This window comes from Aspergillus thermomutatus (assembly GCF_002237265.1).
Source record: "Aspergillus thermomutatus strain HMR AF 39 chromosome Unknown NODE_26, whole genome shotgun sequence".
Lineage (NCBI taxonomy): Eukaryota > Fungi > Ascomycota > Eurotiomycetes > Eurotiales > Aspergillaceae > Aspergillus > Aspergillus thermomutatus.
This window is the reverse complement of record NW_020798074.1, coordinates 26,171-53,430: the sequence shown is the minus strand read 5'-3', so window position 1 is coordinate 53,430 and position 27,260 is coordinate 26,171. Positions and strand designations below refer to the sequence as shown.

Below are 27,260 nucleotides of genomic sequence, written 5' to 3'. Positions count from 1 at the left end.
TCAATAGACATAGTTGAAAGGAATAGGTTGTGTTACGCATCTCAAAAGTACTCAGGAAACCTAACCTTGGTTATGGACAATTGGAAGCTCGGGTCGAGATGAGTCAAGTCATTTTCACTCGGTGTTGGTCGGGTGCACGTTGTTGCGTTGGTTAAGTATCAACTGTGGACACATCACCACCGTCTATCACTTTCAGCCCGAATAGCCAGCCCGATCCGCAGCTACAACGCCGTTGGCATCATGGGCTTTCAATCATGAAGTGAATTTATCATCCGTCCATCACTTACAATCGAAAGTGCAGCTGAAACATATCAGAGAGATGTCCAAGAGGCTTCGCATTATCCGTACGATGATATGGTGGCATTACCATACATAAGAGAAGGAAAAGACAAGAGCAAGCCAATGTCTAATATATCACACGTTAGGTCTCTCTCGTTCTCCGCAGCCTAAACTGCAAATCACATTCAAAAGCCGTGGTGAAAACGCCTTGTACCAGAGAACACAGAGAACAAACAAGAGACCGAGGCTTGCCGTAGACCTGGTAATCGAATGGTGTATAGCCCTTCCTCGTTTCTGCGACATTTGCCTCGTATCAGGAGCGATTCCGTCGGTATAGGTATCCTCGTCCTCAGTCGGAATTCCATAAATGACGCCCAGTTGACACCTTCTCTTCTCTATCGCAGTCCCAGATCCGTCATCTCAACACTGTCTGCCGATCCCATCCAGAGAATGTTGTTACACCTAGTTGGTGTCAGTCAGGACATGTCAGGAAAGATCCCGAGCGCTTTAAGCAGCCAGACAATCCGAAACGTACCGAATCAGCACAAGACCAAGTGTACCCGTGTTCTTTCCATCGATGAATTCCTCCGTATCCCTCAGGAGGACGTTCATGTACGAATCGATGCTTTCCAACTTGCCCTTGTACTCTGTCTGGCCCCACTTGAGACGGATGATGAGCTCGGTGCCGACCCTAAAATGCTGTATTAGAAAATGATGGTTTCATTCATTCGTTCTGGATAGAGAAAAAAGACGCAATCGGACGGGAACTGGGTAAGTTGAGTAGGCGTACCGAGCTTGCAGAAAGGGCCGGGGGTTAACTGGTTGAAACTGCAGTATGCGACAGCACATAGTCAACAAGTGGAATCCAGAAATTTGGAGCAAATGTAGGAGGAACGAACACTCATCGTTGTGATGTGAAGCGCCTTGTGATTGATTCACCAGGAATCCGAGGATGTACGACACAGGGAGGTCCTCAAAAGGGTACAGTATGTATAATGTGTAATGAGTCTTAGTCGATCAGCTGAAAGAGCGGATTTCCGAATTGAAGAAAGTGCTGCACTGGTCGCGTGTTGAATTGAAGTGGTCAGAGCTACCACCGCATACGCCCATTCGAGGTTCCCAGACCGCGAAAATGTGATGCTGCTGGAGGCTGCTCTCAGCCAATCAAACGGCGAGCTGCGTCACCGCCTTAAGAACATCTTTTGAACAAAACAGAAGCAGACAAATGAAAGGAAAAAAAAAAAAAAAAAAACAAGCTGATTACCTTCAGCCGAATTGATTTTGATATAGTCGGTGCATTATCCTCATTAGATCGAATCCTCGAATGGATTTTTCCGAGAATAATGTGTCCGTCGCAGTCATTCACACAAGAAACGCATTTGACGACGCAACAAACATAGAGTAGAAAGGCAAAAACGAGCTGAAGACACTGACTTAGAATGCTACAGAAAGAATGCCCTCAGTCGTAAAGTCGTTGGCTCAACACTTCAACCTCTTCCCACCTCCCAGCTGATTTCCTTGATGGAAACCTCCTCACCGGCTTTCTCGTCATAATCATACCATTCACCCTCGGACAGATCTATACCAGTAAAAGGCGTGGATGATTCAATGCCCTTTGCCTCCCACTCTCCCTGCGCATGCATTGTCAGAAGTCTGGCCCGGCTCTGAAAATGATGATAAACTTACATCAGGCTTGAACTCCGTGAACTCCAGTCCACGGCAGTCGATCTCGATTACTTTGCGGCCCTTGCGCTTTTCATCCCCCTCATAGGTATGCGGACCGTTGACGATCGAAGCGGAATGGGTTTTCTGTTTTCAAAAGTGGTTAGCTGAACAGCCTTGTCGAAAGATTGTCTACATTCCATATCTCATTATCTCCTTGGGTCTCGCACAACCGACCGCAAGAACAAAGGAGACGGCTCGAAAAAGGCGGGCCGAGCACATGATTGCTAGGAAGAGACCAACCTGGCAAAGCTTGCATTTCCACACAAAGTTGGCCTCGCCCCGACTTCCAGGAATCTCATGTTGCTCCTGCATCAGTAGCTGTTAGTACAGTGCACACAACTGCTTTGTTTGTAACCGAGGAGAAGAGGCGTGTCAGGCGTTATGCAAACTTACAAAGCGATTAAAGCTGACCCAGTTCGGATGCACCTCGCGGCAAGAAGTGCATTGTACCTTGAAGGTGTAGAAGTATGGCTCTTCCTCCGTGTCCTTGGGCCGAAGGTCGGTGACCCTAGACTCAGTGATGAGCTACTGTCATGATTGAGGCGTGCGGGGGAACTGATATAGGCAGAGGGAGGCAAATTGAGGGAAGTATGAAGGTTTATAACCTGTTTGTGTTATCTTACCCTGTAAGCTCAGCAGAGAGGAGAAGTGAAAGCATTTTGGTCTGATTTTGACTCTGATCAGCCTCTTCTAAAAGAAGCAAGAAAGAAACGCGAAGGCAGAAGAAGTCTTAGGTGGGTTTGTTCTGTGCGGGGTGATTGGTGAGGGTGATGTAGTTCCAGAAATTCTATCGTCTTCGGTCCACTACTGATAATATCGACCACCTACATGCATCCACTGCAGAAATTCTCACCTCTTAACTTGAAAGCTTTATTTTGGCTATCTTCTATTGAAAAGTGAAAAGAAAAGTGTATTGCATGGATATCAACGCCAGTAATGCAAGCTCGTTATCGCTCGCCCAGAACGAATCACGAGACCGAAAGGAAACGACAATGGACACATCAAAATTCAATATACACAGTCATTGCAACCAATAAACTTCTCACAGATGGCATTGCTGGTCCTGGCCAAGAGGTTTTGTGGAGAAAGAGTTGAAGTAGGCGTTGAGAGCATCAACAGTGCCGCTGCCCTCCACCAATTGCACAGTGCAGGCAACGTGGCTGTCGGGACGAGTGACAACAACACCACCCTTCCCGGGGTCGAAGCCAAGCTTCTCATGGGCAGCAAACTTGGCGAGAGGCACCCGCACGTCGGGAATGTCATCGGCGTAGATGTGGTGGTGGTAATCGCGGAGGACCTGAGGGATGGCCTCCACATCAACCTCGTTCTTCTGGGCAGCGTAGATCAGGCAGATAGAGAACAGCTTGGAGTGAGGCAGATGGCGCTCAAAGAAAGAGATCTCATCGATGCGGCGGTAGGAAGACAGGAATGACCGCTCCTTTTCAAGGTTGGCACCAAAGTCCGTGATCGCCTTCTTGGTGTTTGCCTGTTTGCCGGCAAAGACGAAGATGCGGAATGCTCCGTTTGCAGGAATTTCCTGCTCGAGGTGCACAAAGTTGGCATCCGCCAAACGGGTCACAGTGGTGGGAGTGAAGGCACGGCCAGGAGTCAGCTTAACGCCAGGGATGTTGAACAGAGGCGACTGAGCGGGATGGCTTGGATCCCAGTTGAAAACGTTGGGCTTGTAAGCCACGCCGTATCCAGAGGTGAATTCGCAGGAAGACTTGAAGGTCTTGACAAACTCATCCTCCTCACCACCAGCGACGGCCTGGGTGTGGCTTGCAGATCCAACCTCACCGGCGGTTGGGCGACGCTTGGAGAAGAGGGCGGCATACTTGTTGTCGAAGTTCAGCAGGGTCTCAGCAATGTCCTTGCGCTCGCTTTCGTAGGTGCTCAAAATGGAACGGTCGGCCAATCCAGATTCGACGGCATGGAGCTTCCAGGCCATGTTTAGTGCATCGTGAAACGCTGTGTTCATACCCTGACCAGCCTTAGGGCTGTGGGTGTGGCAGGCATCGCCTCCCATGAAGATACGCTCGTCCAGTGTATATTTCTCGGAGATGCCCTGACCGATGGGGTAAACAGAGTACCACTCGACGCGGTCCCACTCCAAAGTGTATGGCTTGAGAATCTTCTTTGCCGTCTCCTGAACTTCCTCGGCAGTGGCGGTCTTTCTTGGGTTGAAGTCGGGATCCGAGGAAGAGGCGATCTGGACATAGAGACGGACCATGTTGTCCTCACGGGGGATTACCATGATAGATCCGGCATCTGAGTGGATGGTGCACTTGGTCTATTATAAAAACGAATTAATAAATCAGGCCATTTTCCTGCTATTGGGTGAACGGGCTATCCTTACCTCAATGTCAGGGAAGTTCGTTCTCACAACACCGTCCATGACACCCCACACATAAGAGATGGGATCCTTGTGGTGGATCTTGATGCCGAGCTGCTCTCTGACAAAACTGCGAGCGCCCTCACCACTGAAGAGGTACTTGGTGCGAACAGTCTCGATGACGTTTGTATCAATGCTCTTGAGCGACACTTCGACGGGATAGGTCTTGTCCGCGCCATCGTTCTTGAATCCGATGATAGTCCAGGGTCTCTCAATTCTTGTGCCAGCCTTCTCGATCTCGTCAATGAAGACTCTCTCGATCTTGCCCTGGTGGACGAGGGTAGTGAAAGGGTATCTTGTGTCAATGAATCGAGGGCAGCTGGGCCAGCTTCCGGTGCGGTGGATACCCTTGCCTTCGGGAAGAGGATCCCAGAAAGCGACATCGTACACCTTAGCTGGCTTGTAAGCCATAATCTGACGCTTCAGACCCAGGTTCCGGAGAATCTCAGTTGAGCGAGGCTGAATACCATCGGCGCGGCCAGTTGCAGTAGGCACCGGGCGGTTGTCGATGTGCTTCACTTTGTAGCCCCAGCGGGACATGCAGAGAGACAGCAGGATACCAACAGGGCCGGCGCCCACGATGACAATGTCATATTTCTCTTGGCTGTGTGTCATCTTGGTCGATTGATGTTAATATCCTTTCGCGGGGAAGAGGAAGATCGGCAGGGTCCGCGAATGACGAAATCAAGCAATGGGTATGTATATAGACAACAATCAACACCACAGCATCACCCGTATAAAAGTAATCTTGGATCTAAGGAGAGGAGATAGAAAAGACACAGAGAAGTAAAATAAGCCATTTCCAACAGGGTAGGCGGCGCTCATATATAATTCGAGGCAGCTGGGGTAGCGGGCCGGTTGAGCTGTGATTCAGGCATGCAACGGAGGGCCACAACGGCATTCAGATTCGGCTGGATCGTGGAGAGCAAGCCAGGGATGTGGCTCTTAAGCAACCCTAAGCTGCAACGCACAGGCAGGTTTGGTTCAGCAGTAGAGAGACTCGCTGTAATTGGAGATTGCGGGACGTGCGGGCGTGGGATGGGAGCTGGGTCTGCGGGGAGGCCGTGAGACTGGTGACTAATGGAGGAATGCCGTTGTCCATTCCGGGCCTCTGGAGCTGGCAGCGGCTAGCAGGTCGGCAAGTGGAGAGACCCACGTGACTCGCACGCTCGGCAGCATCGCCGGGACTTTTGGGCGGATCTTTCCATTAGCTACGACGTATGAGTTGCTCGGGCTTTGAAGAATAAAATCTACACCTTATCAGCTGATCTCGAATCAGATTGGCTTCTTCAATATCTGTTGGCCCTAGTGCTCAGGAGGATTTCCGGTGTCCAAAGTTAACTCGATACCTACTATACTACCAACTTGAACCTTAGCATATGGTATATCATACCTAGGGTTTGAGTAACCACAAGAATAGTATACTTTTCAAATCATTCCATAGCGCTCAGCAGCCATTCGATGCAAACTTCAAAATGTACTTTATTGCTTACAGGATTGCCGAACGATACTGGTGGTTCCTACTGAGCCGCTTGATCCGAATTTAGATTCTGCCTGAGGCAACAGCATGGCAACCTCGGGTTTTCCGACCTTCACATCCGCCTCATTGAGCACCTTTGCTCCCTTGTACTATTCCTCGTAGATTGACGTCAGTTGTGACAATGACAATTGGATCATCGATTCCCGTTCGATGCATCCCATGATATGGCAGGCTCGTCGATCCAATGCACAAGTCTACGTTAACCTTGAGTTCAATTGCGTCTGATTCCAAGATGCCGCTCTATGCGAACCGGCAAATTTCCCGGACGTGCTTGAGATACCGTCTCGATTACCATAAAACTAGATCGATCAAACACGGACACACGAACTGATATTCACATTCGATCCCCTCAACTCCATTGGTCATCCCTCGTTTGTGGGGAACGAGTCTGAAGACTGCCCATCCCCCTTCGAGGTGCCGTATGGTGTACTAACATACATTTAGCGGCTCTCTAGCCGTGTTTTCTGGTCATGTCACTTCCCCAGGCACTGGGATTCGGCTTCCCGGGGTATTTTGCGCTTTTTGGCGCATGGAGCTTAGCTTGCTGGAGATTCGCGGCTAATCCAGTGGCAGTTGCTGGATCCGTAACATCCTCCTTGTCTGTTGTCGCATTCTGGGGTCTCCCTTCATCGGGAGATTCGTATACTTGCTCGCAACAATATATACACATCTAGGTTGTGTAGTGAATAGTCATGATCACAGCTCACTTCGGACTCACTTTTCCCAAAAGAACTCCAGACGCCATCCTGCTACTTTAGGGTGTTTACAAGATCACAAATCACAAGACAAGTAGAGATTTTGCGACTCAAGGCCTATAATCATTAGTGTGTGTTGGGTCTATAGTAAGCATCATTTGGTAATAGTGTGCTCGTTGGTGAGAACCCAGCAGTTACTCAACAGTGATCCCATGGGTGCAGCTGAAGAAGCACAGTCTGCCATTTCTATGCCACCCAGTCAGCGTCCCTTGATCTACACAATGAAATATCAAGTGACAGCTCATTTACTACATTAGAGACATTATAGACTGTAAAGAAAATACTATGTGTGGGCATCAGAGCGAAGATGTCGAGCATCAACAACTTCAACATACATGTCTCCTCCACAGCTCCCATGGTTCATCTCTACTCAAAGGCAAAGGGTCAGGATGGCTTTGTCTCCTATACTAGCTCTACATCATGGTACCTAAATACTTCAGATCAGTTAGCTAATATCCATAGATACTGGAATAAGTAGTCAGGAGTCATCTCTCGCCTCGTGGCACCATCTTGGATCTTCGGGATATCGCGCACTACGATTTTCTCTACGTCCCTCAATGACTACCTAGTCACGATCCTGTTCTGACAATAAGTGAGAAAAAATGAGCATCCACTAGTCCATGCGACCGGGTAATATTCTGAGCGTATGGTCTTTTCTGTGATGTGTTCCTGTTGATTGATGAGCCCTGAGCGCTGAATGTCCAGCCAAACTGGGACAATAGAATTGTCCTATTGCTGAGAGAAATTGTTGAATATGAACGGAGAAAAAAAAGAGAAAGAAAAATTCAACAATCAAATTATAAGCTTACTCCGAATAAGCATTCCCTAAGGCTATTTAGGCAATGGACAAATGCTATTGTTGCGAGTCCACTCTCATTCACCTCAGAATTTCCAGAATAGGGCACCAGCAAATAGCAAACAAACCCATCTTAGCCTGAGCAGATTGTCTTGAATAGATCCATTGCAAAGACAATAGCATTGTATCCAGCCAAATGAAATGATGACCCTATCAATAGACAATAAGATGCCAACTACCACAAGACTATATCAGTCCCCTACATCTTCTTCTCCTCGAAGAATCTTCTCTCGAAAATTATATCGAGTCTTCGCATCTGCCTTCTCTTGCAATTCCTCTATACGCACATCATCTTGCCTCTGCTATCAAGCAGCACTACGTCGTCAATCCGATCCCGTCGTTCAAATCGCTTCATCAAAATGAGTGACGAAACCTACGAAGTTCCCATCATGTTTTGCCCAGAGTATGATCCTCCTGTCCATTTGAACCTGCAAAGAGGCTAATCGTTTGAAGTGTCCATCTCTCCTATGAGGATATCGCCAAGCTCAATCCCTTCTATGAACAGTACAGGGCATTCTGGAACACCTCTCCTGATACCACGGCGACCACACTCTCTTCTCTGGATAGTTCGTCCAGATCCCCTTCTTTGCAGTCAGTTCACGCTAGCACTGATACACCACCATCTCCTCTTGATATCTCATCTTCTCCCTCACTGCACTACGTCGAGCCTTATGCTGGTCTTCACCTTTCCGCAAAGCTCGATGTCCCTTTGCATAAAGGGATTCAGCGCAAGCCCTCTGTTAGGGTCTATGGCGAGGATCTTGCCGCAAGTCAGCAAGCCACTTTTGTGCTTGAAGGGTACAACAACCACTCCCTGTCGCCTGTGAGGGAAGCAGCGGAGATATGTGAATTCGATTCGATTGACCGTCATCACTTCGGCGGCTCGACTCAACAAGTGAGATCCTCGCACAAGAAGCTTTTCGGAGCAAATGGCTGGCTCGGCCACGCCGACGACTTCAACAATGCGCCGCTCAAGAGACAAAAGTCGAAGATCTTCCGAGATTTGGGAAAGAAGATCAAGCATCATGTGGGAGAGATTGTAAGTGCTCACCGTTACTTTTTGGTTTGATCACGTACAGTCTCGCTAATATGATCAACAGGCTGAGGATATGGCAAAGGCTTACCCAAAGGCATTCGCTGGTGCACCACGCCGACCAAGAATCGTTCCTGAGTCGGCAGTTCCCATCTCTTTGGACCCTCCTACTCAGGCCAGACTGTACTCGGAGATGGAGGTTATGATCTGTGTGACCGCAAACAAATTCCTCGTCCAACAATACGAAACCGGTCGTATCTCAGAGGAGTCAATCAAGAAAGTTACCAACTTCTGGGGCTCCAAGAACAGACCTCAGGTCGTTGAATTTCAGTTCGATCAGGCCACACAGCGTCGACTGATCTTGTCTAATATCCGAACACTGCGCTTCAACGGAGAGAGTTCGACCAACCCCATCCTCCTACACTCCAATCTTCACAACTGGAAAGCAGTGGTGAAGGAGATGAGTGTCCGCACCTTCTGCGCCCCTGACAGTGCCATTCGGAAACACATGCACGACATCCACAAGCTCCTCGACATGCTCGGTGCGCACGATGCTACATTACTTGCTTTCGAAGAGCTTCAGACGAACACATTAGCCTTGATGAGGCAACGCCGACAGATGAGCTATCCTCTCGAGCGAAGCAACAGCACCTTCTCAGGCTCGAGCGGCAGACCCACAGAAAACAGTCGGCTCAGGCACTAAACTGAAATTGTTAGGGCGCCGGTCATTGAGTGAGTGGAGTTATGGGCTGGACAACACGGCGAGCAGATCAACAGTTGGCTCTTTGTTTCTTCAAGGTCTTCGTTTGTGCTTTTCTCTTCTTTTCCAACCTCATGTTGGCATGTACGTTACTAGGTTCTGTTTAGCGTGGCCTTGCTTTTCTTCGATACCCTCTTATACTGAAGCCTTGAGAAATTCAATCTATCCTTACGGAGTACAGTTATCTGAGCTCTGTCCCGGTTCATATTCAAAGCGAAAAGTCCTCTTTGCCTTGTCTTCCAGGAAAATGAGTAGATAGTCGAACGTTGCAATCTCCTTGTTTTGCCAATGCCCAGAAAATGCCAAAGCACGTGGGCCGACGTCATAGGCTCCCGCGAAGGATCACAAGCAAATGACCTCTCGCAAATCCATCAACTGCTTTCCATCTTACGCAGAAGGCGATTTCATTGTTCCTGTCTCTGTTTGAGAATACGCTGTAATGAGATCTGTCATCTATCATGACAACTTCCCTGTTGCTAGCAGACATTAAGCTCTCTCGAAGCTTTTCTTGATCCCCATTCCCCTTGCTTGTTGACACGACGCCAGCCAATGGGAAATTGATAGGCTTTGATGCTATGGCATTGAGAAATCAACCGGCAATCTCCAACTCTAGTGCAGGCAGATTCTTTCTTTGATGATTGCTTAAGGTCTTCTCCTGTTGCTGCACCTCACTCACAAATTCTACTCACGAAACTAGCAGCGAAGGGTATCTCACACGATGGCTGGTCCTCTTCATACCTACGGACCGACCTGTCTTCTGGCTGACGACGACCCTGACCCTTCCACTTGGTATTGTCTATCTGAACCGCCGAAAGTTCGAGCGCAGTTTTTCTACACCTCTTCTTTACCGATCGATGATCCCTTGAGCGCACTGCCTCCGCCGTCCAGCGGTCAAAATGCGATCAACGAACGGGCTCCACCGCAGCCATTTTCTGTCAAGGACAACATAGCGCTCGAGGAAGCGTGGCGGAATCTTGGACAAACAAGGGAGGAGAGGGCGGCCGGGTCAAAGAAGCCTCCGAGTATCGTGAGAAACACAGGGATAGCTGTACCTGGGAAGGAATCGGTCAGTGAAACGGAGCGGAGTAGGCATACAGGCAGCCGTGGAGATGGAAGCCTGACTGGGATTGATGAAAGTCCGTCTAATAACCATGCTCCGTCTACCAATGAGCAGCCATTTCGCAGTATCAGAGGAGAATCCCATGATGAAGTCGGCGGTGCAGGTGGCGGCGTGTCATGGGGAAGATCGCAAGGCTCTGCACAGGACAACGGGTTGGACAATCACAATCAACCTTTGAACCTGACACAGAGGAAAAGGGAACTGTCCTTAAGTAGTCAACTCAATGCTGCAAAACGCGTTGCAGGTGCACCCTCAACGAGCGAAAATCCATCAATGGGAGGATTCGAGGGTGGAAGTCTACGGGGCAAATCATCTCGCGATGCGAGCATCAGCGGCTCCCCGTTTGCTAGAGCTCCTATTGCTCAGTCACAAAGCCCGCTGGGTCGCTCAGTTGAATCTGTCTCCTCAAAGGGTGGAAGCTCAGATCTCCAAGCTGAACCCCATCACACTGCGACGAAGCCGTCAGACCTGAGAGCCAGTGTTGAACAAGAGAACTCGTCTGGAGGACCTATAACGGAGGCTGGAGCAGCTGATCAAGATGATACTTCTCAGTTGAAGATTCCCGTCGGTGTTTCCCGGCTTCATTTGGTGGAGCTGCCGAATCTGAAGGTGGTATTTCCCTCATTTGCTGATTTCAGGATCTCACAGCGCTGATTTTTCAGTAGATGAAACCCATATACTGGAGTCCTCTTCATGATGAGTCGAATGTTCTGCGTGCTACTTGGTTTTACAAGAACACCATGCTTCCAGTGGAAACGGAGCTCGCCAACAAGCTTGAGGATGGGTACATTTATCTGAAACCCTGGACAGATACATGGCAGGATGAACTCAACAGCTGTGTTGAGAATGGAGCTGACGCGGAAATGAAAATCGTGCACAAACTGTGGTCGAAACCCGATACGAAATCCTACAGCACACCTACTACTTCACGCCCCGGATCTAGCGCTCTGGTAGGAAGTGCAGGACCGGATTCTGACTCGCTAACGTTCGACGAAAATCGAGCTGCTGGTGGGACGACTGCACATACTGAAGCCGTCAAGCCGTTTTTGAATTCCAGTGTCATATATGTCGATGGTAGGAATGCTCAAATTCTCAGACCCAGCTTGCTTCCTTCCGTTTCAAGAGGGAGGAGGCCTCTCAGTTCGATTCGCAAAGGTCGACATATTGGAATACCCGTGGTCCGTGGCTTCAGCCTTCGCTCATGGGAACAGCTACATCCATCTAAACCCAGTCCTGTAGATGTAAGAAATTACCTCCGCACCCAATCGCGAGCAATGTCCAGGACAGATGGTAGACAAGTCTGCTATGCTTGTGCAATGGAAGGATCACGACCTACTCCGACCGACTTGGTGTTGGTCATCCATGGCATAGGTCAGAAGCTATCGGAGCGTATGGAAAGCTTCCATTTTACGCATGCAATCAATGCCTTCCGCAGGAATATCAACGTGGAGCTGAACAACGAGCCGGTGTGGCACCATGTACGCCCGGACCATGGTGGGATCATGGTCCTCCCTGTCAATTGGCGATCGACGCTATCCCTAGCGGATGGCAACCTCGAGTCTGAGGTTTCTGATGATCCAACTGCTAATCACTTCGCGCTGAAGGACATCACACCAGAGACAATTCCGGCTGTCAGGTCATTGATCAGTGATGTCATGCTCGACATTCCCTACTACTTGTCTCATCACAAGCCTAAGATGATTCAAGCAGTTGTCAAAGAAGCGAATCGAATATTTCGATTGTGGTGCAAGAACAACCCGGGGTTCCAGCAGCACGGTCGGGTGCACTTGATTGCACACTCTCTAGGAAGCGCTATGGCTATAGATATTCTCAGTCATCAGCCGACCAAGCTACCAGACATTGATTTCGCAACAACGAGCCTTCACAGTGATATTTTCGAGTTTGACACAAAGAATCTTTTCCTTTGTGGCAGTCCCGTCGGTTTTTTCCTGCTCTTGAATAGAGGTATGCTGGATCTGTGGACTAGACAGATTGTTGTACGGGACACCTGCTAACAAACATTACAGCGAACCTCTTGCCACGGCGAGGCAGAGATAAGCCCGGCTACGAAGGCGAAGATCGACTTCGTGGTGTTGCAGGCGAGCCAGACACGTATGGTTGCTTGGCCGTTGACAATCTCTACAACATCATGCATACTACAGACCGTAAGACCCTCCTTACTTGCTATTGCAGTCGAATGTGATGATTGACTCTTATCAGCAATCGCATATGGTGTCAATGCCGCAGTGGACGTTGACCTTGCCAATTCTCTAAAGGTCGCATCAATCCCAGGCTCTTCGGCCTCCTTCTGGCAATCTTTTGGCAGTGTCTTTCGCTGGAGCACGTCTACTACTTCCGCGCCCGCTCGTCCTGCCGTCATTGCCAAGCTCCCTTCCAATGTGGAAATGGAGACACATGATTTCACACGCGAGGAGATTGCAGAAAAACGCATGTTACTCCTTAACGATAATGGTCAAATAGATTATTTTCTTTCGGGGGGTGGCGGACCACTGAACATTCAGTATCTTAACATGCTGAGTGCGCATAGCAGTTACTGGATTTTGTCAGATTTTGTTCGCTTTATCGTCATAGAGATAGCCCGCGAGCAGGGGAGGGAATCGACCTTGCCTGCATTCAGGGCTGAGAAGAAGAAGGGATGGAAGGTACATAAAGGTTGATAGATTAGAGATAATAATTCCGTTACTGGCATTGGCGTTAGGGATTTACTCTCCAGGACAGATACCTACATATTGGCGGATTACGGCGAAGTATCCTCTTGTTGAGGTGCTGAGGAAATGATATCTTTATTGTGTTCATTCCAAGTATCACTGCATCTTAGTCACGAGGCTACCATACAAGTTCATGGCAGACTCGTCGCCCCCAGACTACGCCTCCGGCACCACATTTCCCAGCATCAAAGCCTCCACTAGAGTACCCTTCTCCACCTTTCCACGTCCCGGCCGAAGCACCAACAGCGCATTCGCACTCGCAAGACTTCCTACTCTTGAGCTCCGCTGACCAACACCCTCTAGGCCAGTACTCGTGGCATACAGCCGGCCATCGGAGCGCGAGGCAGTGACAATGGCACGGTGGTACTCTGTACGCTTAGGATCAAGCGGAAACTGATGCGCCAGCGTGACGGATACAAGAGGCAGCCCCAGAGCAGGTGTTACTCCCGGCGCAGTCTGTCTCTGCCCCATTCCCATCAACTTGTGCAGCGACGGAAGCACGAACAGATTCAGCGTCACAAGCGCCGAAGCGGGGTTCCCAGGCAGCGAGAAGATGAGTTTCGACTCGCGCTCCTGCTGTGCGGAGCCAGTCGGCGACGATGGCTTGAATGGGATTGTTGCGAACGTCGTCGGCTTACCCGGTTTCATTGAGACGCGGCCGAAGTGGATGGTGCCGCCGAGCGAGCGCTCGATGGTCGGCTTGAGCAGGTCCAGCTCGCCCATTGAGACGCCACCTGTGGTGACGATCACGTCGACGCTGGTGCTTGCCCGCCCTACGCCGCGGAGGGCGTCGCGGAGAACGTTTTCGAGTTCCCCGGGAGGTGTGTCGCGGGCAATTCCCAGGTCCACTGTGGGGAATCCCCATGAGGACAAGCAGGAGAGAAGCGAGGGACGGTTGGAGTCGCGGATCTGGCCGCCGTAGAGCTTGCTCGGGTCGTTGTGTTCGACTAGCTCGTCGCCGGTGCTGAGGACGCCCACGCAGGGTTTCTTGTATACCTTGACGGTCTTGGTTCCTGTTGCTGCGAGGAGGCCGATTTCGCCCCCGACGGATGTGATGATGTCGCCTTTTGAAAGGATTTTGGAGCCCAGCGCGACGTCACTGCCTGGTTCGCGCACGTTCTCGAGAGGTTTGATGTCGCCTGTGAGAATTTCGATGGTGGCCTCTTCTTGGCCGTCCGGTGTAGAGGAGACGAGGATGGTGTCTTCAACCATTACGACTGCGTTCGCGTTGGGGGGGAGGGGTGCGCCGGTGGTTATTCTGGCGACAGTACCTGGCTCAAGAGGCGACAGCGTCCCTCCTGGGTTCGCATGAGTGATGGAGGCTACGGGAAAGATTCCCTTCGTACTAGGTCCGGCTGTTGGCGAGTCAGGTGCAATAACGGCATATCCGTCAACAATACTGGCGCGGTAGGCCGGTACAGCCTCTCCAGCATAGACATCTTCGGCGACGACAGAACCAACCAGAGAAGGAGTCACGGGAACCTCGATGACGGCCGGCTCTGGCGTGTGCTGGCTGATCAGGTTGAGAGCTTCGTCGACTGAGAGCATGGGGTAAGGAGATGAGCGATAACGGCGATTCGGCCCGGCATTCGGGTCGTTAGACTGAGGTCGTTCTGAAGGCGACGTATGCGCCCTTGGGACTACGTGTCCATGACCATGTGAATGGCCATGATCGTGGTGATGGTGATGGTGGTGGTGATGGTCATGCGGTTGTGCTTGGCCCTCTGAGCTTTGCTTCTGAGTAGACACACCAGCTTCGGCTTCTAGCTTCTTGACTCCACCTGCATGGAGAGCTCTGGAGTTCGCTCCAGCCGCTTGAGTACAGGCATGCGGTATGAGCTTGATGATAGCCTCAAGATTCTCCTTGGCTCCTTTTGGAGAGCCTGGTAACGTGATCAAGAGCGACTTGTCTCTGACACCTGCAACAGGTCGAGACATCATTGCGACTGAAAGAATGGTGAGCTACTGCACTGAGAAAAATGATGTTTCCAGTCTTACACGGTGTCACTTTAAGAGAGGCGGCAAGCATGCCGTGTCTGAGCCCTGCAGTCAGTATCATAGTCCGTAATAAGCAACTCCTGACAGCTGGCTTACACAATGCCAGGCGCATGGCGATGGATGAGAGGCGATACAGCCTATACAAGCCGTCAGCTTCTCGCTTGGGTCCCCAAAGGGCCGCATAACAGACCTCGGGAGTATTATCCTTGACAGCAAAGCCCGTACCACCGCTAATTAAAACCAGGTTAACCCAATCTGGACCATCTGTCCAATTGCAGATTGTCCGCTGGATATCTAGCACATTATCAGGCACAATCTTGATAACGGGAGGCTCCCAGCTGTTTGAGCCCTCGGCTGTAAATGAAGCGGTCAGAGTATCCCCCACTTTGTCAGTGGATGGATCCTGAGAAGCAGTATCCGATACAACCAGGATTGCAGCCCTGAGTTTGCCGTCGGCCATCTTGGATGTAAATGCTGCAATGCGTAAGTGATTCGTTGCTTCTTGGAGGTGCGGGGGTAGCTTACCTCTTAAGTAGTTCGATAAGCGGAATCGGAGATAACTTAAGCTTCAGATAGCGGCCAAGGGGAGGATTATGAAAGAAATCATCCTTTGGAATTGCACATATTTACAAAGCGCCAGAAAGGTAACAACACTGCCTCGGATATTTGGATTGGCCATTAATCCCGACAACTCTTACTGTACATCATAGCGGACATCATCACCACAGCGAACAGCTAAATCATCAATGCAGTTCTCAGCATACCGGAGAAGCTCTACAGTCAACCCAAATCCAGACGCCTTAATGCTTTATATAACAGACAGATAAAGGACGAAAGAAGAAATATCAGAATAAAGGGGAAAATCGTACGAATGAATCCAGATTCGCTTCACGAGAACTCTCCTGTCGAAGAAGACTGTTGTTGGAAGTCGAACTTAAGCCCCAAAATCCGTCGCTTTTGAACCAACCAGAAGGCCGATAATGAGACCAAAGAGACCGAGGACAGAGCTGAAAATCTCGATGACGAGGATCTTGACGAATCTGTTCATAAAGACATTACATAATTAACCACGGCTTGCGAAGGTGGGATGCGAAGGGAAAGGGAACGAACAAGCTTGGATCAGCCGCATCTGCCAGAGCTGCACCACTTCCATTGATGCCAACGGATATACCACAGATCAAATTGCATGCGCCCACTGTGATACCTCCCCAGAAGAGTGCATAACCCGTGTAGTAATTGCTACCGGAAAAGATCTCGTCGCCCTCGACAAGATTGAGTTTCGATGAAAACACGATAGCCATGATAACTCCGTAGATAGCGACGACTTCGCAGAAAATGATAGAGATCAGGTTCTTCGTCCGAATCCGTGGTGCTTTAACACCTCCGCCGACAATCGATGAGCCCGTCAAGAAGATACCCCTGATAACGTAGGTCAGTAACCCACAGGATCAACCTAATCAAGGCTGAAGTTGTATAGCGACCATACCATGCTGCTCCGACAACAGACAAACCCACGCACAAAGCAATACCAAGGTTTGCCCAGGCGTACGGGGAAACGGACTCGAGGAAGTGGCCAACCTAAGAAATGTCAACGAAAACAGGTCAACGGCTTTGATGCGGAGGGAAATGGAGCTATCACTTCATACATTGAACTGTTCACCGTCACCATGGAACAGCATGTCTGAATAATCATGTCAGTACATCCAGACACTTCGTAAGACTCTTGGGTGTACTCACACCCTCCTATTACAAGGAGTGACACGGTTGCAGCCCCAGCTCCATAAGTGAGGACCATGTTGATCTTCAACCCTTTCGCGCAACCTGTAAACTCGAAATAACAATACCAAGCTGCAGGGGTCTCAAATAGAGCGGCAGATAGTTGGAAGCGATAACGTTGGAGCTCTGTTTGGCGCCTGTCCGTCTTGTGCTGGAACACTAACAGCCAAGTTAGTCGGCTGTGATGGTGCTTCGGACCAAGTTTAATCCGCCGGTCGGCCGTGCTGGTGGTTCACCGTACTCCAGCCCATCAAAGCAGACTAAGGCGGACTGACTACCTTAGGCTCTTAGCCAGATACCTTAGACCAGCAATTGAAGTACCCCAGACTGACCCATGGATCGAGCTCCTCTCCAGGCGACCATCTGAACGACTTGCACGGCTGATTTAGTCGCGACCACATCGGAGTTACAAGTTACAACGGAAAAGCTTTTTGATTTGCACTCTCATATCCCTAGCGTCCTTCTTCTCGATCTCTTTCTTCCTCCGCTGAAGTATAAAGACTGCTACCGCGACTGCCTCTACTACCCCTTATTCTCCTGTCACCGCTACTCACACACAACTCACCATGGCTTCCTCCGGGGTTGGGTCGTATTCGAACCCCTTGAAGAAATTCAAGTGTGTTTTTCCAGCGCGGAATCGTATTGCCTTCTGATTCCAATCGCTAACGGATCGATAGGCTGGTATTTTTAGGAGAGCAGAGTGGTACGCACATCTTCCGAGGCGATCACACGCGACAGAGACTACATAATGGGTGGCTTCTGACATCATTATATAGTGGGGAAGACGTCTCTGATCACAAGATTTATGTATGATTCGTTCGACAACACATACCAAGCGACAATCGGAATCGACTTTCTGTCCAAGGTAAATCGCACCTCGTTCACTGACATTCTGCGTCGGCGTTCAAGAACACTTTCACGAGTGCCCATCACCAAGTATGACCAGGATTAGCTAACCTGTCCTCGCGCATTAGACGATGTACTTGGAGGATAGAACAGTCCGACTCCAGCTTTGGGATACGGCCGGTCAAGAGCGATTCCGATCTCTGATTCCGTCCTACATTCGAGACTCTAGCGTCGCAGTTGTTGTTTACGATATCTCAAACGCCAAGTCGTTTCAAAATACGCGGAAGTGGATTGATGATGTTCGGGGCGAGCGGGGCAACGACGTGATCATCGTGCTAGTAGGCAACAAGACCGATTTGAATGATAAGCGGGAAGTTACCACAGCTCAAGGCGAAGAGGAGGCAAAGAAGAACGGACTGATGTTCATTGAGACCAGCGCCAAGGTCGGTCACAATGTGAAGCAACTTTTCAGGAGGATAGCCCAAGCCCTTCCCGGAATGGAGGGAGAAGCAAACAGAGAGTCACAAAGTGTGTTTATTTTCCACAACTGTTGGCTTCCTTCTCCGAGTACTGACTGCTCTTCCTACAGTGATCGACGTCAATATCAACCCCAGAGAGACAACAAGCAACGATGGATGCGCGTGCTAGTTTGTGAACCTTTTGGCTACCTGTCTATAATTGCCACTCGCGCTTTTGACGATTTGATCTCAATGACGATAATTGAGATTGTCCATAATGTTTTACCATTCTTAACATGTACATTGTCTTCTCCATTCCATGTTTCAGGGTGAATAGCGTTTCTAGATTGGAGTCTTTTCAATTCGCGCTGTCTGAGTGCATTGGTCTGAAAGTGGTCGTTGCCGAGTTGATACAAGGGCAGAGTTGGGTGTTCTACGTGCGCATCATATCAGCATTTCATGGCCCCCTGGACTGTTGTTGACTCTCATCATCAAGAATTTTTTTTGCGTCCTTTTTCGAGTGTGCCAATCTCGTGCATTGACCTCGTCTACTGATGACATGGACGCTGATATTTCCAAGCCTCATAGAGTCAAGTACAATGGAACCGAGTCTCTGGCCATTATGGTCTGGCAGGCAGAAACATTCGCTCACAGTGCACTATAGCCATCCTCTTCAATCTCAAAAATAGCGCCAAATGTAGCTTGGTATATACCTGTTTTGTGGCAATGCCCAGCCATAGCGGTTGCCTGATGTTTCTCACTGAACTACCCCAGCTACAAGATAGGCTAAAAGTGACGAAGCTGCATCTGGTTGCCAGAAAATGGAAGAGCCAAATCTATCTAGTACATCATAATATCAACAAGTCTTATGATAATAAGAATAAAATAATGATTCCCATTGTCATTGCCACTCTCACTATTGACATTACTATTCTGAATAGTCTAAACGAATACGAAGAGGCAGCGATCAGCGGGCGGATCGTCCGGAAAATCAAGCCCCCCTGTGTAACAGCCGCTTAGGTTGGGCATTCCAATAATCCAGCACCAGCCTCTTTTTCCATCATTCATTCTCTTCATCCGATCTGTCTTGTGGTTCTACCATCATCTTCTTCTGTCATTCCATTCCTTTTCCTCTTTCTGCCGTCCTTGAGCCACGAGCGGTTTCATCCGACCTCATCGGCGGCATCCATCATGGGTTTTTCAACCCGTTTCCTCCGCGTGCCGCGGCCAGAGGTACGTCAATTTTCATTGCATGATCTCAAGATGAAGGAACTGCAAAACTGTTCCATTTCTGTCGAATACTAATGGACGATGACTTCAATAGACCTTTCTTTATGTGATGAGCCTGGAGACAGGCGCTTCTTTGATCACACTCTCCCTGCTGTTGAACAAGATCAGTGGTCTCTATGGCCTGCTCGCCTTATTGACCGGCTACCATCTGTCGCCAGTCCAGCTCTCAATGTACCTCTATTCGCTTATCGCACTCGGTCTTACAGCATCGCTCTTCCCGCATATTCGGAAGCAGTCACCCCTGCAGTGCCTCGCCCTCGCTTGGCTCTACCTATTCGACACGGTCATCAATGCCGCATACACAGCTGCGTTCGGTGTGACATGGTTCCTCGTTATCTCACAACACTACGACAACGGAACCGCAAAGGGACCGGGCAGCGACACAATTTCCCAAACCGCCGGCTTCACCAACCCCAAATACGGCTCCTCGTCCACCGGAGGAAAGTCCGCACGAAGCTCGGACGGCCTCACCAACGCCGTCACCCAGCCCGAGAGTTTCCCAAGCATTGTGTTCATCTGCTTGCTATGGATTATCCGCATTTACTTCGTGTTCGTCATGCTCGCCTTCGCCCGCCAGACATTACGTCTCTATGTCGCAATCCCCCGCCACACACAGCTCCCCACGCACAGCCGCAATACCTCCATCGCCAGTGTCGCTAGTGTCGCTGATATCGACCGGGAGCCGTTCTCGCCATATAGTCCCGATGGTCAAGGCTGGCAGGGCAAGCTTGGCCGCTTTATGATTAGTGTCGGTCGCAGTTACTGGCTGGGCGAAGACGAGGACGGTAACTGGTTGAACACCATGGGTCGCAAGTTTCGTGCTCGCGGGGAGCTTCCTGGTCCTTTGGAACGAGAAAGAAGGCGCCGGTCGGGCACCGGGCCTCCACAGCCCTCGCAGGCCAATGTTCAGGCCGCCGCACTGCAGCAACCGATCCCGGAGAATCTGAAGATGCATGACTGGAATGATGGCCGGTGATTTCCTCCGGTTATCAGCATATATCGCTGCCTACCAGCAGCCATACTTGTTCACATAATGACACGTGATGTCATCCGGTCCTGCCTCCTCCTGCTTAATTTGCTAGGGGCCATGGATCGTCATCGTTGCGCTCCTGTCGTTGTATAGACTTCAAACCGACAAGGCTCGCCGCTGTTGATAATCCCTTTTTACCTTGGCTCAAAGTCGTTGTGATCTTATTTGTTCCTGTTACTTATTCTATATGCCGAAATGATCTACATAACATGGTTGGGTCGGGACTTGGGCTCTGGGTGACTGCGTGACGACTCATGTCTTTCCCCCCTTCGCTTTGATGAATGTCTTCACTGGAAGAGGCGTTCGGATCGGGTTTTCTCGGATATGGGTATGCGGATGTAATTGTTGTTGACACGGGGGAATCAGAGAGTAGCGGGTATCGTTGATCTGCTCTGGTGAGCGCTTGTTCCTTCAGATATGGATGGCTCGGTGTATATTTCATAACGATATGGGTTTAGCATTTAATATGGCGTCTTGAGAATTTCATCCTCATCATTTGAGCTAGTGAGTACCATTGGTATGCATACTCCATCGGGCATTTAAGATAGTTTGCATCTTGAACTCATAGCACATAACCTTGCAGCGGCTTCCAAGCAGCAACTTGCTGCCTCAGCTCCTCAGGCCAAGTGCGCTGATTATACAGACTTGTCCGATGCCCTCAGGCCTCTCTTTCCTTGATCGGGCCTTTGGACCTATTTAATTCTCACATTCCAGGAGGTGGCGCCGATTTTGAACCTCCTGCTCCATTGCAACTCAAAGTCACTCATTATTGTCTACTATGCGTGGTTTCAAGGTTTGATGGAAAACGGTGAGTCCCTCGGCCACTAAGTTACTCTGGTCAGAGTGCATTGGCTGGTCGCATCAACTCTGCTAAAAACGATGGCATTCACGAGAGGTTGGTCATCCACTCAGTACCTATCTGCTGATTCATTAATATGATACCAAGCTCTCGCCCGAGAGACTGGCCTGAGGCACCTTTAGCCGTGTCACCCAGAACCACGGAGAGTCCGAATAAGCAAGTTCCATCATAAGAATCTTAGCATTTCAGTCTGTTACTCAAGAGTATTCCATTATCAGAGCTTCGTCCACTGTATACCAGATATATGGTAACCCGGTAGCAGCTCTGCTTCATAATAATAATAATAGAACCCCGATACGGATTACTGATCCTCGTCAGATCATCAGATCGGTGAATCGATTCAAACACCGACGCCAAGGCCTGTCGGGGAGCGAAACCTCAAAACGTGCGAAGAAAAACTGACGTGCTCAAGCGGACGTCATGGGACCCCCGCACTTCGACCGAAACGGCAAGTTTGTTCCTGAGCCAGATGAGTGTTTGCATCGATGTCGTGATCGTAGACCAATGAGAATGCTGATGATCCAACCCCCGATGGCGGAGAAGATGGTAGCTCAGTGCCTTTTTTCCCGTTGTCTGTTTTTCATGGGAGATAATTGTGAAGGAGATAGGAGAGTTTTTACTTAAATCTCATTTGAGTGCCTTTCTTTTCTTTCTCCATACTCTGTTTGTTCTTCTGTACAGGTTGCATTGAGTGGGAGTCGCCCTATGCGGTGATATCTACTTTTCTACTCATATAGTTCATCCCACTTTCTGCGCATTGAAGAGCGCAGTGCACATCTAGATACCAGATATGGCGTCCATTTCGTCTGCTGCGGAAGCAGGTTAGTCTTTTTTCCAGTTTTTGCTGATAGTCATGTTTCATTTAGAAATTCTCTCCCTGTGATGGATCGCTAATCATTCAAAAAGCTGCACGAGTTGCCTACCTTGTCAGCGATGTTATCCTCTCTGTTCAGCCATCTTTGCAGACAGATTCTCTGTTCTCAAAGCCCCTCAAGGCTCTGAAGGCGAGCAATGCTCGTAGCATCCTCACTAGATCTGCACCCGAGGTGAGTGAACTCGCGACATACCCAGTTATAGAGGTTTCGCATAACGGGGATTGACACTGTCGACAGGTGGTAGCGGTACGCTCTAATGAAGACCCTCTTCTTTCTGCCTTCCATCCACTGCAGGCGGGCGACGCAGTTTCCGTTGTCACCGGCTCCTCTGTCCTGCTCTCATCCGTTCCTCACCTCTACCGCTTAGCGAACTCTCCAATTGTCATCCACGTCGCCCTGGAGCCCTCCCCATTCGCAGATTACTCCGTCATCAGCTCGATACGCCAGTGTGACTTCACCTTCTTGCATTCCGAGACAATCCAGGAGGCACAGGATATTGCCATCACCGCCCATGCTCTGGCCCACAGGTCCGGAAAGGGTGTCATTCATTTCTTTGATCCTGCCAACTCTGCAAACGAGGATGCCATTGCAGCAGAAAATGTGGACGTCATTAAATCTCTGCTCAACCTGGGCGGAAGCACTGCGTCCCAGGCTGGAGCACAGACACTATATGCTGACTCCGGTCGCGTAGCTACCGTGTCTGAGGAAATTGCGGAGAGTTCTGGTGCCCAAGGTGGCATTGCTCCCACCCTCGCGCAGCCATCCCAGACTCCTTCAAGCGTCAGTGTTGATAACTCATCCGTTGGATCGTCACGGAGAGATAGCAGCACAGACAGCCATGCGACCAGCTCTGCTGCCACAACCGTCGATGCTGCCGCTTCTGTGCGTCCAGTCAGCGCTGCCGACATCTTCGAGTGGACTGCCCAGATCTGGAGTGTCCTGTCCCAGAGCACCGGACGCACCTACCGCGCAATTGAATACACTGGTCCCTCTGACGCCAAGTCCGCCATTTTCATCTTTGGCTCCACCGGAGTATTCGTTGATGTTCTCGCAAAGGCGGAAGCCAACAGTGAGCTCGAGAACATCGGACTCATCACTGCTCGTCTCTACCGTCCCTGGATCGGAGGCCAGATTGCGAATTCCATTCCGAGCTCTGTCGAGAAGATTGCAGTCCTCGAGCAGGTTCGCAAGACCACCAAGTGGGGTCCTTCATTCATGGACCTCTTGTCCAGCTTGACCCCGTCTGCTGGCAGACCAACCCCTCAAATTGTTGGGTACAGACTTGGATACGTCGAGCCTTCTACTGCAGTTCAGGCACTGCGCGGTATCGTCCAGAACTTGAACTCTTCTTCCCCTATTCAGAACCTCGAGATCGGCAGCGCCAAGGTTCCCGCTGCTGAGCCTTGCCTGGAACAGCCCCACATTGAGAATGCCTACCTCAAGATCTTGAACCAACTATTTGCTGAGCGTCTTTACATTGCCAATCAACTGGGCTCTCAGAATGCCGGTGTTTCTTCCACCATCGCCGCGAGCCCCGAATATGGATTCGGTTCGCTGGTCGCCAGGAAGGAACGCCGTCAGCGCTTCGTCCGTGAGGTCGAAGAAGCTTCAAAGTCCACTGACTTCACCTCCGATTCCTCCAAGTCGTCTTTGTCTAATTGGGCTTTGAACGTCAAAGACGCCTCAAAGGCGAACAAGCTGGCTTCTGAAGTGGTTGAGACTCTCTCCAAGGACGATTCTCAGTTAGCTAAAAAGCTCCTTGAGTCGAAGAAGCTCTTTTTTGAAGAGTCCCAATGGCTCATCGGTTCCGACGCGTGGGCTTACGATCTCGGCAACTCTGGCGTACACCATGTTCTCGCCTCCGGAGAGAATGTCAACATGCTTATTATTGACTCTCAGCCTTACTCGGAGCGTGCTGCTGCCGACCCAACTCGCAGAAAGAAGGATATCGGATTGTACGCCATGAACTTTGGCAATGCTTACGTCGCCTCCGTTGCCGTTTACGGCTCCTACACCCAGGTTCTTCAGGCAATGGCCGAGGCCGAGCAGTTCAAAGGTCCTTCCGTCGTTGTCGCCTATCTGCCTTATAACCAGGAAAATGACTCCGCTCTCACCGTTCTTCAAGAAACCAAAAAGGCCATTGACCTTGGATACTGGCCTTTGTACCGCTGGAACCCCGAGAACGAGGCGAAAGGCGAACCCAAGTTCGCTCTCGACTCCGACCGTATCAAGCGCGAGCTCGAGGATTTCCTTCGCAGAGACAACCAACTCACCCAGCTCATGAACCGCAAGCCCAAGTTCTCTGCTGTTCTCTCCGAATCGTACGGCACTGAAGTCCGCGCCCTGCAGAAGCGTAAGGCCAAGGATTCGTACGAGCAGCTGCTGGAGGGTCTTTTCGGAGCGCCTTTGACAATCCTCTTTGCTTCTGATGGCGGTAACGCTCAAAACCTCGCCAAGCGCCTCGGAAACCGGGGTCGCGCCAGAGGACTGAAGACCATGGTCATGGCCATGGATGATTACCCAGCTGAAGATCTTGCGACAGAGGAGAATGTGGTTTTCATTACCAGTACTGCTGGTCAGGGTGAATTCCCTCAGAACGGTCGCAGCCTCTGGGAAGTCATCAAGAACTCTGGTGATTTGGATCTCTCCACTGTCAACTACTCTGTCTTTGGTCTTGGTGACAGCCACTACTGGCCTCGCAAGGAGGATAAGATCTACTACAACAAGCCAGCCAAGGATCTCGACGCTCGTATCACTTTCCTTGGAGGTCGCAAGCTCACGGATATTGGTCTCGGTGACGACCAGGACCCCGACGCTTACCAAACCGGCTATTCTGAGTGGGAGCCTCGTCTTTGGCAAGCCCTCGGTGTCGACAAGGTTGAAGGTCTTCCCGAGGAGCCCGCGCCCCTGACCAACGAAGACATCAAGATCCAGTCTAACTACCTGCGCGGTACCATTGCTGAGGGCTTGTTGGATGAGACCACTGGTGCCATTTCCGCTAGCGACCAGCAGTTGACCAAGTTCCACGGCACTTACATGCAGGATGATCGTGATGTCCGGGATGAGCGCAAGGCTCAGGGTCTTGAGCCAGCGTACAGTTTCATGATCCGTTGCCGCCTTCCTGGTGGTGTTGCTACTCCTTTGCAATGGATTCAGATGGACGACATCAGCAGCGCATACGGCAACGAGACCATGAAGCTCACCACAAGACAAACCTTCCAGTTCCACGGTGTCATCAAGCGTAACCTTCGTTCCGCCATGCGTGCCATCAACAAGGCGCTCATGACAACAATTGCCGCTTGCGGTGATGTCAACCGTAACGTCATGTGCAGTTCTCTTCCCGAGCTTTCCTACTTTCACCGCGAAACACACGCAGTCGCTAAGAAGATTAGCGACCACCTGCTTCCTTCCACCACCGCCTATCATGAGATCTGGCTGAAGGATGATGAGGACAACAAGGTCAAGGTTGCAGGAGATGCCGTTCAGGACCACGAGCCCCTGTACGGTCCCACATACCTTCCGCGAAAGTTCAAGGTCACCATCGCCATCCCTCCTCACAACGATACTGATGTCTATGCGCACGATATTGGTCTGATCGCCATCAAGGGTGCTGATGGACACCTTGAGGGCTTCAACATCCTCGCCGGTGGTGGTATGGGTGCAACTCACAACAACAAGAAGACTTACCCTCAGACCGGTCGTATGTTTGGTTACGTGCCAGCTGATCAGGCTCACATCGTCTGCGAGAAGATCATGCTCGTTCAGCGGGACTTCGGTGACCGCAAGAACCGTAAGCACGCCCGTCTCAAGTACACCATTGATGACATGGGTGTCGAGACCTTCAAGTGCAAGGTCGAGGCTCTCCTTCCCGATGGATTGCGTTTTGCCGAGCCCCGCCCGTTCAAGTTCACTTCCAATGTCGACACCTTTGGCTGGCAGAAGGATGAGACTGGCTTGAACCACTTCACCTTTTTCATCGAGAACGGACGTATTGAGGACACAGCTGAGTTCACCATGCGTTCGGGCTTGCGTGAATTGGCCAAGCTCGACAAGGGAGAGTTCCGTCTTACTGGTAACCAGCATCTGATCCTCTCCAACATCAAAGATGAGGACTTGCCTGCCGTCAAGGAAGTAATGGCCAAGCACAAGCTCGACAACACCTCCTTCAGCGGTCTGCGTCTGTCTTCCTCCGCTTGTGTCGCGTTTCCCACATGTGGTCTTGCCATGGCCGAGTCTGAGCGCTACCTTCCTGTGCTGATCTCTAAGTTGGAGTCGACCCTTGAAGAAGTCGGCTTGGCCCGTGACAGCATTGTTATGCGTATGACCGGTTGCCCGAATGGTTGCGCCAGGCCCTGGCTCGCCGAGGTCGCCTTCGTTGGCAAGGCCTACGGTGCTTACAACATGTACCTTGGCGGCGGTTACCACGGACAGCGCCTTAACAAGTTGTACCGCCAGTCTATCAAGGAGGATGAGATCCTCGAGATCATGAAGGGTCTGCTCAAGCGGTACGCACTTGAGCGCAACACTGACGGTGAGACTCCGGAGCGATTCGGAGACTGGTGCATCCGGGCCGGCGTCATCAACAAGACCACCGATGGCACCAACTTCCACGAAGGGGTATGTTGACCTATCACTCACTATTCCTAATGCTTCTGAGCTGTTACTAACCTCATCTGAAGGTTGCTGAAGAGGATGAAGAGTGAATGATGATGAAAAGTTCCACCTAATGTCTTGTTGGATAATTGGACACGTGCCCTTGTGATTTTACCTTTGATGATAAATGTCCCACTCCGAGATATGCTCGTCATGCCAGCAGATAAACCTTTAACTTAAGTTTGCATTATGTCTTAGATCAAATACATATTCCATTGCGTCCTTTGGCGTAAACAACTGATGAGTCATGAGTCCATTTAGTAACTAGCTAATTTGATAGCATCCA

The 27,260-nt window shown here is 50.4% G+C and overlaps 9 protein-coding genes across 9 annotated transcripts; 5 read left to right on the top strand and 4 right to left on the bottom strand.

Moving 5' to 3' along the window:
• Positions 1–674: 674 nt before the first annotated feature.
• CDV56_105808 (uncharacterized protein) lies at positions 675–2,662 on the bottom strand (the record flags this gene model as incomplete). The annotated part of the gene is made up of 8 exons (XM_026759427.1): positions 675–741; positions 815–970; positions 1,070–1,107; positions 1,782–1,910; positions 1,966–2,088; positions 2,179–2,310; positions 2,398–2,512; positions 2,628–2,662. 8 exons carry the CDS (start codon positions 2,660–2,662, stop codon positions 675–677), a joined length of 795 nt encoding a protein of 264 aa, XP_026617260.1.
• A 384-nt stretch (positions 2,663–3,046) lies between these two features.
• CDV56_105638 (putative FAD monooxygenase) lies at positions 3,047–5,011 on the bottom strand (the record flags this gene model as incomplete). The annotated part of the gene is made up of 2 exons (XM_026759257.1): positions 3,047–4,294; positions 4,361–5,011. 2 exons carry the CDS (start codon positions 5,009–5,011, stop codon positions 3,047–3,049), a joined length of 1,899 nt encoding a protein of 632 aa, XP_026617259.1.
• Positions 5,012–7,906: 2,895 nt separating this feature from the next.
• Positions 7,907–9,283, top strand: CDV56_105301 (uncharacterized protein; the record flags this gene model as incomplete). The annotated part of the gene is made up of 3 exons (XM_026758920.1): positions 7,907–7,950; positions 8,001–8,586; positions 8,648–9,283. The coding sequence occupies 3 exons, from the start codon at positions 7,907–7,909 to the stop codon at positions 9,281–9,283; spliced, it is 1,266 nt and encodes a 421-aa protein (XP_026617258.1).
• A 775-nt stretch (positions 9,284–10,058) lies between these two features.
• Positions 10,059–13,138, top strand: CDV56_105003 (uncharacterized protein; the record flags this gene model as incomplete). The annotated part of the gene is made up of 5 exons (XM_026758622.1): positions 10,059–11,072; positions 11,126–11,534; positions 11,832–12,425; positions 12,488–12,625; positions 12,681–13,138. 5 exons carry the CDS (start codon positions 10,059–10,061, stop codon positions 13,136–13,138), a joined length of 2,613 nt encoding a protein of 870 aa, XP_026617257.1.
• A 207-nt stretch (positions 13,139–13,345) lies between these two features.
• CDV56_104793 (bifunctional molybdopterin adenylyltransferase MobB/molybdopterin molybdotransferase MoeA family protein) lies at positions 13,346–15,647 on the bottom strand (the record flags this gene model as incomplete). The annotated part of the gene is made up of 5 exons (XM_026758412.1): positions 13,346–14,829; positions 14,941–15,135; positions 15,188–15,225; positions 15,284–15,324; positions 15,378–15,647. 5 exons carry the CDS (start codon positions 15,645–15,647, stop codon positions 13,346–13,348), a joined length of 2,028 nt encoding a protein of 675 aa, XP_026617256.1.
• Positions 15,648–16,121: 474 nt separating this feature from the next.
• On the bottom strand, positions 16,122–16,982 carry VMA16 (H(+)-transporting V0 sector ATPase subunit c''; the record flags this gene model as incomplete). The annotated part of the gene is made up of 5 exons (XM_026758296.1): positions 16,122–16,227; positions 16,298–16,606; positions 16,674–16,765; positions 16,834–16,868; positions 16,925–16,982. The coding sequence occupies 5 exons, from the start codon at positions 16,980–16,982 to the stop codon at positions 16,122–16,124; spliced, it is 600 nt and encodes a 199-aa protein (XP_026617255.1).
• Positions 16,983–17,529: 547 nt separating this feature from the next.
• RAB6A (Rab family GTPase YPT6) lies at positions 17,530–18,457 on the top strand (the record flags this gene model as incomplete). The annotated part of the gene is made up of 5 exons (XM_026758176.1): positions 17,530–17,579; positions 17,641–17,666; positions 17,740–17,828; positions 17,938–18,337; positions 18,399–18,457. 5 exons carry the CDS (start codon positions 17,530–17,532, stop codon positions 18,455–18,457), a joined length of 624 nt encoding a protein of 207 aa, XP_026617254.1.
• A 1,001-nt stretch (positions 18,458–19,458) lies between these two features.
• CDV56_104358 (inositol phosphorylceramide synthase regulatory subunit KEI1) lies at positions 19,459–20,533 on the top strand (the record flags this gene model as incomplete). The annotated part of the gene is made up of 2 exons (XM_026757977.1): positions 19,459–19,500; positions 19,592–20,533. The coding sequence occupies 2 exons, from the start codon at positions 19,459–19,461 to the stop codon at positions 20,531–20,533; spliced, it is 984 nt and encodes a 327-aa protein (XP_026617253.1).
• Positions 20,534–22,236: 1,703 nt separating this feature from the next.
• CDV56_103707 (sulfite reductase (NADPH) subunit beta) lies at positions 22,237–27,024 on the top strand (the record flags this gene model as incomplete). Its single annotated transcript, XM_026757326.1, has 4 exons — positions 22,237–22,267; positions 22,353–22,492; positions 22,559–26,938; positions 27,001–27,024. The coding sequence occupies 4 exons, from the start codon at positions 22,237–22,239 to the stop codon at positions 27,022–27,024; spliced, it is 4,575 nt and encodes a 1,524-aa protein (XP_026617252.1).
• Between the last annotated feature and the right edge of the window lie 236 nt (positions 27,025–27,260).